The sequence below is a fragment of the Citrus sinensis genome, chromosome 3 (genome assembly GCF_022201045.2).
Source record: "Citrus sinensis cultivar Valencia sweet orange chromosome 3, DVS_A1.0, whole genome shotgun sequence".
In the NCBI taxonomy this organism is placed as follows: Eukaryota; Viridiplantae; Streptophyta; class Magnoliopsida; order Sapindales; family Rutaceae; genus Citrus; species Citrus sinensis.
This window is the reverse complement of record NC_068558.1, coordinates 5,518,399-5,531,252: the sequence shown is the minus strand read 5'-3', so window position 1 is coordinate 5,531,252 and position 12,854 is coordinate 5,518,399. Positions and strand designations below refer to the sequence as shown.

Below are 12,854 nucleotides of genomic sequence, written 5' to 3'. Positions count from 1 at the left end.
GGCACCAGCTAATCTTCGCACCCTACATCAGCATACAGACCCTCAACTACTAATTAAAAGCCGCCATTTTCAATATTTTCGAAAATTCGAAAGAGGTTCTTTTAACGCGAAACCATCCCATATCCTTGAGAAGGTTAAATTGCATGTTTGCTCACCCAAATCCTTACCAGTACTTTGATCAATCCGAAAAGAACAATTACTTCAGTCTGTTACTTAACCAGCCACCCAAGTTCAGCTTGTGAGAAAGGTAACAGTGTTGAAAATTTATATCTTTGCTCCAACCATAAATTAAAAAACTGATATTCCGTAGTTTAAGACTAACCCAATAACTAACAATATTGGATTATCTCTTATATCACAAGTGCCGCACATATTAAATCTAACATCAAGCGTGAAGATAAAACTATTCCTTAGTTGTTATGTACGCATTCCTAACTTTTCCAAGGATCAATGTCAATTTGAAGCATAAAGATATAAAGACATTCAAATTTTTATATTTAAGAAACAAGATTTTGGTAGGGTCAGATGGAGCCTTTTACCAGTCCCAGTATTTAATGTCAATGTCTGCAAAGCTTTCTATGTAAATTTTAAAGCCAAACTACATGGAAATTTTCCATATACATCCTAATAAGGTAAGACCTACGGCGACCATATCATAATGTTAACAAAAATCAATATTAACATCTACCAGCTAGATCTCATAACTAAACCCAAGGAAGCATGAATTTCCATTCCTAGCTTTTCTCATCTACCATAAATATACACAAAACCTATGCTGGAGCATACTGGTCAGCTTTTAACCACTGGATTATCTTTGGACTCAGTTTGCAAGAGCTCATCTCAACCAAGGTTGCTCCCTGTTACAATCAACCAGTCAATTTCATTAGCAAATAATGAAACAGTTCAGCAATATAACTAGAAAATAGCTCTCACCTTTAGAGATACTCCTGTTCTGACTTTTTTGACTTTTTTCATGTGAAACAGAAGGAATTTTTGAGATGATCAATGAACTCTGCAAACCTTCCAATAGCTGCAGGCAACAAAATCAGTAAGAAAACAACTTAAGACAGACAGCAGGAGGTGCACAATTTTAATTTTTTTTTAAATAAGGGTAAGGAAACATAATGGCAACAAAATAATCAATTTGATTAAACATAATCCCCGTTTCAAATGCTTAATGCCAAAATTTAAGATAAAAATCAATAGTTCGTAAACTCACTCTTGATGTTGGCTGAATTCTTCGGTTAGATCTTCGGGGCTCAGAAACTTCAGATGATGTTTTGGCAGAATTGCCATTAAAAACTTTGTCTTCCTCAATCTTATTCAACTTTCCACCTGCAGGCGCAAGTTTTCCTTTTGTCACCCGTTCAGTTCTGGAATTTGATACGGAGCCTCTCTTAGATGGAGCACCTGATGAGGAAGGCATTGAGGAAAACACAATTGGAGTCTCCGCTGTTTCCTCAGAGGTAGACAAGGATCGGAACTCCATACTGTCATGCTTTCCAGATTTATTCTCCGCATGCCTAACAAAATCCTTGATCTTTGCTGTGTGATCTATATCAGCCCCATCTTCAGAAGCAGACACTGCTGAACTTGCAGAATTGTCTTTCTGCGTAATCGTTCTACCTGAAAGAGGCGGCTTTCCAGACTTGAGAACCTTGGGCCTGGATACGGCTGGACGTTTCTCCTTTGGCTCAGTTCTTAAAGCATTTTTCCATCCCCGCGATACTGATCCTTGACTTTGAGGCATCAAATATTTTGCAAATTTAACTGAATCATTTGCTTCAGTGACCTTGTTACTCTCATCCACAACATAATGTTTGCTTACATCCATAAATTTCCTCTTCTTACCAGGTTTAGGAACCCCGAAAACCACTCTTGATCCTTCCTTCTGCAGACCAGTCCGTATCATTCTAAGTGCATCAGGTTTATTGTCATCTCTACCGCTCTTACCAATATTGAAATGTTTCTCATTTGAAGCCAAATCAAGCAACGTTGGCTCATCAGGATTCCCAGATTCCACAATGCCATCACCCTTTGATAATTTATCCTTCCCTTTGGCCGCAACTGTAGGACTGCCCAATCTCAATCGCTTTTCTTGTGGAGTATCACCCTGAAAATCAGAACAATTATTAGCATAAGCAACTGACCAAAAAAATTCCAAGCTCACAACAAAGTGACATCAAGCAAAATCACCTCATGAGAAGCACGGTTGTTCCCTGTGGAACTGGACCATTCAACCCATTCCCCATCCTTCCAAATGAGAGATGGTCGGAGATTCCAGGCTCTAACAGCTGATGTTAATCCTTGAGCTGTCAGCAAAACCACAAAAAATGACTCATTTTCATGCCAAAAGCTATACATTTTATTCGATTTTATATCAAAGGAAGTGGTCATCAATATAATATTCTATCCTACGTGGGAAGCATATAACAACCACAGGTCATCAATTAATCAGTCCCAAGTACCTGGGAATTGGATGGTAAACATCGTTTCATCTTTCTTGCTCTTTTCCATGACAACTCCTTCCCACCAGCTGAAGAATAAAATCAAGCAACCATGAACTTAAAAAACAAATTAATACACAGGAGGCAGAGACAGCAGGAGACTGATTGTTATCAACAATATCAATGTTTTCATAGCCAGTCAAGCTTACCAAATCCTAAAAAAGTGTAGTTAAGTCCTGACTCTCAATGTGATTATTTGCCTTCATTCCTATCCTACATTTGTTATCTCATGCCTTACAACGAATACATAACAAGAACACAAATAAAGTGATGCAAGCACATACCTATTTTGCATCCAAGCATCGACTCTATCCCCAACAGACCATGTATACTCCCCCATAGCCGCTCTGCGTCTCTTCCTTGTTCCTTCAAATGGCATGGCAGTAACAGGACGAGCAATTCGTATTTTGGGTGCCTCCTCTCCTTCACCTCCAAGAGCCAGCCATTCCTTCAGCTTCTCCAAACCTAAAGATTGAAAATCATACATGTTTATACAATAACAATTGGTAAAGAGATGAAGCGAAAATCTAAATTTTCCATTCCTTTTACAATAAGTCCATGTGAGGAGAACTGAGGTAACTGCATCCTACTGTAATAAAAAAAATTAAAATTAATAAACTAAGCCCTCATTCCTCTTAGCTCAGTTTCTGAAGCACAAGAATACATTATATACAATTCATAGTCAAGCTAGCCTATATGACACTATTATAATCCTGTTTTCCTTTTATAGCAAACAGATCCTCAATTCAAGTGTTTCAACCTCGTGCCAGTACATATCATGGTTTCATATGAAGGTTTAGTTCACAGAAGATACCAATATCTTACAATAGTGGACTGTGTCATGAGCAATCCACCGTAAGTACTTTTCTAGTTAAAAGAAAAACCGAGATGAGAGATAAAAGTTAAAAAGCTGGAGCAGGTGCTCGAAAATATAACAGAAAACGGGGGAAGCCAGCTAATCTATACAAAGCCCATCCACCATCCTACCCCTATCCGAAAAGAATTCACACAAAAATTAACCCAATTAACCCAAAACCTTCTAATTTAGATGTATGAAGAAAAAAGAACACATTTTATATGCCAAAAATAATTTCTTTTGGGTTTTACACTAATTTTGGATTACACACCCACATTAAATAGATTTACTTGAGCAAATGCTGTACTTAAAAAATATTAGCTAACCTCCATCAGATGGAAGTTCATCGTAACAAACATAAGCCTTCCCATCCTTCAAACTTAATACATTGGCTGTATACCAGCCTGCTTTAAACTGCACCCCATCTTTGAAAACCTAAAAGGTATTAAACGACCAAGTTAGCGCACAGATCCAATAACAAAAGAAAACTTTGATAAAAAGGATAGCAATATTTTCAAATAATAAAATCAAAGTTTTGCTTCCCAAAATCCAGTAAAATAGATATCGTAAGATAGTCTAAGTTGACAAACCTCTACACAAGAACCTTCCTTGATGATGTTGTCTTTCAGAGGTTCAGAACCCCTTTCTCGCTCAATCTGAATGGTAATTGGGGGGGGTCTCGATCCAATATTGGATTCAGGAACAACCCCAGTTGTCTTAGTCAAATCCAAAGCTTTGCCACCTTTGTGTCCTTTAATATTCTTTCTACCGGCTACAACAGAACCTGAAATGCCATCAACCAATGGAGCATGGTCGTCAAACGACTCACCAGATATATTTCTCAGAGTAGGAAACCCCTGTTGGTTACTGGTCTCATTTTCCCCATTATTCTCTGATGGAACCTCTTTTGAGTGCCCAGCGAAGGTATCCGAACCTCCTCCAACACAATCCATGTTCAATCTTTCACCATTCATCTTATTAGATGTAGGAACGAGTTGAGTAGAAGCCTGGGGTACTTTCCAATAACCCTCTGGACCTGCTTCAATTAGCTCATCCAAAGGGAAAGGATCACCTAAAGCAACAATTTTTCCAGCTTGTGACACAGCTGCTGCTGCCAGCTCAGCGGCTTTTACAATGGCATCCATATTTTCAGCTCTTTTCGAAGCAAATGAAGCCGCTTCAACCTGCCTCCTAGCAGCTTCCCTAGCAGCGAATATAATTGAACTCGAGCCACTCATTGCATTTTCACCCTTCAAGATGGATGCCGGAGTAGCTTTTCCCATATCTTTCACACTGTCAGAAAGAGAAGTTCCATTAATTAGACTAGAATTGCCATAATCACTTGAATCCAATGCTTCATCGGCCATCAGTTTTGCTTGCAATGCAGCACTTGATGCAACATTGGCAGCTGCAGCTGCTGCCTTTGCAACAGCAGCAGCAGCAGCAATTGCAACGGCTGCCGAAGCTAGCTTACTTTCAACATCAGATACCAATCTGGAATTTTTCTGCTTATCCATCTGATTCCATATTTCTTGACTGTGACTGACAGCGGCAGCTGCGAAGGTGGCAGCATCCTCAGCTTGTGTCTTAGCCTGTTTAAGTTTAGTAAGGGTCTCCTCTGACAAAGAAGCTTTCGGCTGTGCCTCCTTGTTCCCTCCTCTAATGAGATCAGCAGAAGCTACAGGAGATACGGGCATCTCTTTCTCCGTGAAGGCCTTAGACACCAAGCTAGCAGGAGTTGCAAAGGAAACAGAAGTATACGTATGACTACTAACAATAGGTGCCGAAACTGGTTCTGTTTGAGATTGAGAATGCAACATAATCTGGCCCGAATCCTCAGAAGCCGGAGTCTTCTTTCGTTTTCTAGGTTTCGGATCAGTAGAATGCTGACTGGGTGATGATGACATCTTTTTAGGGTCAAGCATAGGGGAAGTTCCAGGAAAAACAGTAGCAGGACTCATACTTTGAATCATAGGTCCAGAGGATACATGCTTTATGCCAGATGAATGGGGCAGAGATGGTTCTTTAGCAGGAGTGAGCTGAACTGTTTCTGTGATGGGCAACACAGGAAAACGAGCACCAGCATCAAATCCAGAAGTCTGAGGAGAAGCAACCCAGGTAGTGCGGAAAGGGGCCTGAGACATCCAAGAGGTGTTCTGGCCAGCAAAATTCCTAATGGATGGAGTTTGATGAGCATGCAGCGGAGAAAGCGCCTGCTGATAATCCATAACCGCGCTTCTCGGCATGCCACTAGATTGCACAGTGTCGGCGGAAGGTGTAGGAATGCTCCAAAGTGGTGATGAAAGGGGTATGATGGGGTTTAAAGTTGGTGAAGGAGTACCCTTACTAATGGCTCGACCAAGGGGTGAAGATGCAACTTTACTAGGGATTGCACCGTGTTTAGTTGCTTGATCAGGAGCTCTTGTGCCTAATTAGATGCCAATTCTGTCAACTAAAAACTCCAGCTCAGAAATTATATTAAACAGTTATGAGTGAAATATTTACCTGATCGTGACTGCAAAGGCGTTTCTGCATTATTGAGGAGAGGTTTTTGACCATGTAGTCTCTCAGTGCATCCACGCCAGGCAGTCTCCCACATAATTCTTCCACCATCTGTGCATATAAAGGGCAGGAGTAACTTTGTAAAACAGTCGATATGTAACAAATATATAGGGAAAAGAACACTAACCAGGTCCACCAAATGCCGATATCATATATGCCTCATCAGGTGCTATTCCTTGTCTGCAGAAATGATTTACTAGACAATTAAGTTGGCAAGTCCAATAATCATAACACCAAAGCAGAAATAAAGTTCTACAAGCTTATCCTAGGCAACATATAAGCTGATGGAGTGGAAAACAGAAGCACCTAAAAGTCAGATGTCAGGGATAAACCATATCTGTGAAGTAATTATGGTCAAATCATGCCACGATATGACAATTAAAATGCATACTGTATAAAAGGAAGAGCACTTACATCAGAGCTCCATAAACAAATATCTGTGCACGCAATTGCACTTGCTGTAAGTCAGTGAAAGGCTGCTGAAACATTAAGGGTGAAGAAGTATTTAAATCTGGCAGAGCAGATGCTGAAGTAGTAAGAACAAACGGTTTCAAGCTACCATCGACATGCCCATATTGCATCTCATTGGACTGCACAAGTTGGCAAATCCCAGATGGACTTAGGGGCACATTGCTTGTCCTATCCCCCTTTTCTGATGGCCTTGCTGAGGTAGTGTCCTTTATAGGATTTCCCTTTTTAGCAGTTTCTTTTCCTGTAGCCTTTGTAGATGTCCGCCTTGTCTTGCGCTCAGAAGTACCTTTGGAAACACTACGTACATTCTCCCTATCAGATGCTCGAAGATTTCCACGAGATGAATCTTGGGCAATCTTAGAATTTGACTGGCAAACACCAGAAGTTGAAGGAGTCCCCTCTACAGTCTTCAAAAATAACTCCAGGTAAGGATCAGAAGAGTAACATTAGGCTTAAAATAATTACACCATAAAACCACCAAAAATTTAAGAAAAAAATCAATAACAAAAATATTCTAGCAACATATGAAAATATCAGTGACACAAAGCACCAGGCAGAAAAGGTGACAACAGGTAAGGCGACACATTTTCTAACAAAAATAACAAGAAAATTTACCGGCGACGCCGTAGTAGCTTGTATAGTGGGAAACGGTTGCCAATTCTTGCCAGGTTCCCTTCCAGATGAATCTGGCAATGGACTGACCTCAAACGTGAAATTCTTGTCACCTTTGGAGGCATCATTTTCTTTTGAATCTGGAGAAACAGACTGAAATTTGTTAGCACCTCCATCAATGCCCTCAGAAACTGGATTATTCTGATCTGCAGATCCTTCAACTCCTTGCTTTTCACTTTCAGTCTGAGAAAGTTCAGTAGCTCTAATGACAGTAGGGGACCCGCAGATAGATTTATCAAGATAGGAACCACTGCTTCCACTTTCCACAGCAGGAAACTTGGCATCAGATTCAGACAAAGGAGTAGAACTAATAGAAACTTCATGCATTTTTAAGGTATCACCTGCATAATTGGACACAACTTTAATAGATATATATAAACATGAAGATGGACACCCATAGGATTTAATTTCCTAAGATCTCTGCACTCAGTTAATATGTGCTACAAAAATAAGATAATTTCCATAAACGTTACATAATACATATTGGAAGTGGTTTAGAAAAAAAAAAAAGTCATCAAAACCAATCAAACAGTTGAGGACAGAATTATAAAAAGTAAGCAAGCTATATGCCTATTTGTTAAAGACACTACCCCAAGAAAAAACCTTATATCCTTCACGTTTCATATCTGGATTATCAGCAGAAGCAAGAACTTCTCGCTTGCTTCTCATGTTCTTTTTCTAGGAAGTAACATCGACAACAAAAATATTATTTTATTCATCAATAAAGATATGGGAAGTAACACAGACAATAAAAATATCATTTTATTCATCAATAAAGATTTGGGAAGTAACACAGACAACAAAAATATCATTTTATTCATCAATAAAGATATGGGAAGTAACACAGACAGCAAAAATATCATTTTATTCATCAATAAAGATATGGGAAGTAACACAGACAACAAAAATATCATTTTATTCATCAATAAAGATATGGAAAGTAACATAGACAACAAAAATATCATTTTATTCATCAATAAAAATGTTGACGCCACTAATTGGCTCACCATCGATGCATGGCTCAGAGATCTTATCTCCAGATATCAACTTTGATTCATTGTCTTCCTGGCCATTTTGGTCAGCACCACCGTGAATTTCCTCCAGAGGTAAAGTTTGTGCAATTGTCTCGCTGTTCTTTGGAAGTGATTCAGGATCTGATAAGATAATCATTTGATGCCATCAATATCATAGGGTTCCAATAAAATAAACATACAGGTAATCTGCCCAAAAAGAACATGCCCCATATCCAGTGTTGGTAAAATCAATTCAAAACACACATGAAAAGGTTGTAAATAAAGATGCAAGTTATTCAGCAAATGTCTATATGTACAATGCTGGTCGTCATCTGTTTTTTTCAAGTTTGACTTCAGTTGCTTAGCTATAACAAAAAGAATCCAATCTTGAAAAAGTAAATTGATCACCAGAAACTTCTGAGGACGTCTTTCCAAGATTCTCTTTCATGGTTACTTCATGCTTTTCAGAGATAACTTGTATCTCCGCACCTTGAACCTCCCTAGCTGAATCAGGGTCAACAGTAGACCCGTCGAACTCCTTTACACACTCCTGGCTGACTTCATTCCGCACTTCTACCCGTGAATCGCACTGGCTTTCTTCATTACAAGCATCCATCATTTGACCATCTTGATGAATGATAGCAGCATTAGCATCTGCAACATTCTCAAAAGGCAAAAGAACACTTTCAGTTGTGTCATGGGATACCAAGGTACAATCTTCCCGAGCTGCATAAGAGAGAAACAATCAGCAAACGTGCAAGCTTGATGTTCAGAAACACATACTGGATGAGCTCATAATACATACCTGGTTCTTTGCTAGCAGTAGCATCGGAGTGAGATTTCGAAGCTGTCATCTCATTTTCTTTGCTACCATCAACGACCACTTCATATGTATTACTATGGTCAGAAGGAAGATCTGTGTTCTCCTTATCAACTGCTATACAATTATTATCACTCTGCCTGGAGACAGCATTTCCCTCATGCACTTCTACAGACTCTGCCACAATGAAAGTTGAATCATTGACTTTCGAATCCTGAACACGAACTTCAGATACATCATTAACACCTTTCGAAGTCAAATTTACTGGTTTTTCACTTGGCAGTTGAGTGGTAGAATCCTCCATATTTGTAGTAAAAATGCCACCTCCATAACTATCACTGTTTTTGATAGCTTCACTTGTAGAAAATTTATTATCCTCCGGAGGTAACAAAGATGAGTTAGAATCAATGGCATTGTCCACTTCAACTCTCTGAGAACTATTATCACATCCTAAGGCCACTGGTGATGTCTCATGTATATTAACTTTAGATGTATCACCAACCTCAAATTCTTGCAAAGAAACTTGATTTACAGACCGAACATTCTCATTGCAGTCTTCTACCCTATGCAAGTCAGTATCTTCCTTAAGCATATTAGAAGATTCTCCACCCTTACCAGTAGCAGCTTCAATTATGTTTCCTTCCTCCAGAGATTCCATCCTTGAGGCCAAACAAAAAGGGTTCTGTGAATTTGGGATGCTGGTATCAGCAATATTTCCCTCTAAATTCGGATAATTGGTTTCAGCCCCTTGGACAAAATGGCATTCCTGTTGTTGACCACTGATCCCTGTTTGTAAAACATCTACGTTTCCACTAATGTCTTCACTACTACTGATTTTCTGAGGTGGGGCATCTTGCTTATTCAACTGACGGCCACTCAAACTAACATTTGAGCCAGAAGTAACCACACTGTCATACTGCATCCCTGAAGCAGAAGAATCTTCTTCTGTTCTGTTATTCAGGGACTCAATGAAAGTATCCACTTTCCTTTGATCAACAGTATAGCTTTCCTTGGATAGAACAATGTCGCCCTTTCCACTGATACCATCTGAAGCTGGATCACTTAAACCACCATCAACAGACGACTCGCATTTGTTTTTTTGGAAACTCGCATCAGCCTGAGGCTGGCCCCCTCCTACACCATCAGGTGGTACTATTGGCCGTATATCTACAACATCACCTCCTTTAGAAAGATTGTCATCATTGTGTTTTGGACCTAGCTCCATTTGTTTTACTACACAACCGAGTTCATCACAGGCATCTGACTCCCTCATAATAGTTTTTCCAGGAATATTTTCTTCCTGCCCAACTGATTTTAATAGCATTTCAACAGATTCTGAGGAAGTGGCCTCTGACCAAACATTGATGTGCCTTGAAATAGAGCAAGATTCTGCAGCACTAGTTCTAAACTCTATTCCACTACCACCCCGAGAGTACTCCTCAATCCACTGGTTATCTTCGTTACTTTCAATACCAAGAAACACCTCTGTCTCAACCAAACTATCAAATCTTAAATGTCCATGAAGACTGTCATCAAAATCAAACTTAGGAAGAGCATATGGCCGTAAAACAGGAGGAAATTTGGTGTTCCCTTCACCAGCTAACTGAAGATTCTGGCTTTGAAATTCATTGTCATTATAATCCATGGGTGTACGCCTACAACATACATATGGTAAACCAGAGAGAGAAAATTATAAGAACAAGAGATAGACCTCACAAATAATGCAAGGACCAAGTCTCCAAATTTGAAGACCATCCCTACAATATTAGTACAAACCACAAAAATTGCTCTATGAATTTCCAGCCATACACTTTTCCCATGAAAACAAACACTTATGAGCTAAAAATTATATAACTTCAACCACCGAACGTCAGTAAACAATTAAAATTTATTAGATTTTCAATAAATCAGCAGCATGTCTGCAAGTCAGAATAAGTATAGATGAATCTGATTTGTGGAACACACCTCACCTATGTCAAGTACCCAAGAGTAGAAATCTTGATTATACAATTTTAATCAAAAGTTAACTCACTACATCCACAAAAAATAAAAAATGCAAAAGTAGCACAACTGCATATGCTTCCAATGAAAGAGCACACAGAGCAAGGCCATAAATATTTTTTGCATGACAGAACCCAATAGAATATGGTAAGATGTACCCTAAAACTAGTTAAGAGTTAAACAGCGATATCCCAGCATTGATAACTAACAGAAACCTGTACCTATCTATTCTCAGAACCTAAAATTCAACCCCAATTAACAAAAAACCCAAATTCAAGCTTTGCAAAAGTCAACTCCGCTAAACTATCAAAAAGACTGACTTGCCACAAGAACCATTCGTAGGCTAGTTAAATAACAACTTCTCTAAAATATCAGCAAATTATCTCACAGAAACCTCTAGCTCGGTAATCATTTATCACCCATAAATGAATCCAACCCACAAACGCAGAAAGAGTTATCTAACTTCAAATAATATTCCAAAAACAACAGCTTTTTTTTATTAATAATAACTGAAAAAAAGACACCTTATTTAACTCAGCAACTCACCACTTCAAGCAATACTTTTCCAATTTCTAAAAACAGAAAACACCCTAATAGCTTAATTAGGAATTAAAGTAGGAAATGAACAATACCAGAACAAGTAAGTCTAGAGACGCTACCTCCCTCCATCCGGTGAAGAAATCCTAACCGTTTGATCCTCAACTGGTCCCCAATCGTAATATCATCTACTGCGACCAAAAGAGGAAAACCCTAATTTACAACCCTCGCATGATAAAATTTTTGTAATTTTTATTGACTAAGAAAAACAAAAAACAGAATTATTTAAAGAATCAAACTGACCGGAATCTCTAATTTCGGGCGGATCGAGCTAGGGTTTCGGTTAACAGAAAAAGGAAGATTAAAAAATAAAAAAACACTTGTGTTTGGGGTTAAGTGAAGAGTGAGGTGAAGAGAGAGAGAGTGATGTGGTTTTTTTTCGGGTTGTTTCGTTTTCTTCGCTAAAGAAATGAGATCCTTTTCCTTTCTTTTTCTTTTTCTTTTTCTTTTTCAATGGAGAGAGAGAGAGAAGTAATAAAAAAATGAGTGATGGTGATCGAATTTTGAAAAAATTGGTGGGGGTATACGAATAAATAGAAAGGATCTGACGGGAATAAGTGAGTCGGATATACACGTGGCGTCTCTATATGCGTGCGATTCAAGTAAAGAAGTAGTTTACGGTAACTGGCTGTAACAAGTTTTATCCTCACAGACCAGGCGCGCGATGGAAACTGGAAAGAATCGAGACCGTCGGTAGAAAAAACTAGTAATGGACGGCTATGATGGGGTTATGAGAGTAGGGATTAGTGCAACTGAGTGCGACTTTAAATCGAGAAATCCCGAACCAGAAGAAGGGGGAAATCCCACGAGAGCCGAAGTATATCTTGTTGGAAAGGCACGTGGCGGGAACCGTTAGGTTGGGTTGGAGCATTGGATATCTCTTATCAAAGATGCAGAACGTTAATGCGCGTGATAACGATCGTTTTGGACCGTCTGATTAATTTTCTTTTATTTAGCATTTTCTAAGTGTTAAAATTGCTTTAATTTAATGAGATTGTAATGAATTGACAATTTGGTATGGAATTTCATTCTGGTCTGTTTCTTAAATTCCAAAGTACCTTTTTTTTTTTTTCCTGTTAGTTCAAAGTTCAAGTCTACTAGTAGTTATAATCAAAAGTTCTTTTGTGGAATTTTACTCTCGAAATATTTTAATAAATAGTTTTTAAATAATTTTATTCGTAAAAGTTAGAAAATTAACATTTATTTTCATAAGAAATAAGGAAAAAATTAATTGTATTCTTTTTAACAAAAATTGAGACTTAATATCTCTAAACAAAATTAGTATATTGTAGTAATATTTCTTAAAAATTATGTTAACGAGTAAAGACATGTACGTTACAAGAAGTATACGGAAA

The 12,854-nt window shown here is 38.5% G+C and overlaps 1 protein-coding gene across 5 annotated transcripts; it reads right to left on the bottom strand.

The window, feature by feature from the left end:
- Window positions 1-472: 472 nt before the first annotated feature.
- LOC102627454 (uncharacterized) lies at window positions 473-11,996 on the bottom strand. 5 transcript variants are annotated; one of them, XM_006477111.4, is made up of 17 exons: window positions 11,743-11,991; window positions 11,535-11,630; window positions 8,887-10,556; window positions 8,490-8,807; window positions 8,076-8,222; window positions 7,012-7,409; window positions 6,340-6,803; window positions 6,053-6,105; window positions 5,869-5,976; window positions 3,954-5,791; window positions 3,690-3,798; window positions 2,792-2,972; window positions 2,469-2,536; window positions 2,197-2,312; window positions 1,220-2,113; window positions 934-1,030; window positions 473-857 (listed from the first exon to the last, which is right to left on the bottom strand). In XM_006477111.4, the coding sequence occupies exons 3-17, from the start codon at window positions 10,544-10,546 to the stop codon at window positions 841-843; spliced, it is 6,468 nt and encodes a 2,155-aa protein (XP_006477174.2). In that variant the 5' UTR covers window positions 10,547-10,556; window positions 11,535-11,630; window positions 11,743-11,991; the 3' UTR covers window positions 473-840. The 5 variants fall into 5 exon arrangements, with proteins under 5 accessions (XP_006477174.2, XP_006477175.2, XP_015385292.2 ...); XM_006477112.4 differs by having other exon boundaries at window positions 11,562-11,630; XM_015529806.3 differs by having other exon boundaries at window positions 11,535-11,627.
- Between the last annotated feature and the right edge of the window lie 858 nt (window positions 11,997-12,854).

Bases quoted from the DNA above. Each gene is read 5' to 3' on its own strand.
- LOC102627454 (XM_006477111.4), bottom strand. From the start codon at position 10,546: ATGGATTATAATGACAATGAATTTCAAAGCCAGAATCTTCAGTTAGCT. The intron at 8,223-8,489 runs GTGATCAATTTA...TTATCTTATCAG, and splicing joins GACGTCCTCAGAAGTTTCTG to ATCCTGAATCACTTCCAAAG. The intron at 3,799-3,953 runs GTTTGTCAACTT...AATACCTTTTAG, and splicing joins AGGAAGGTTCTTGTGTAGAG to GTTTTCAAAGATGGGGTGCA.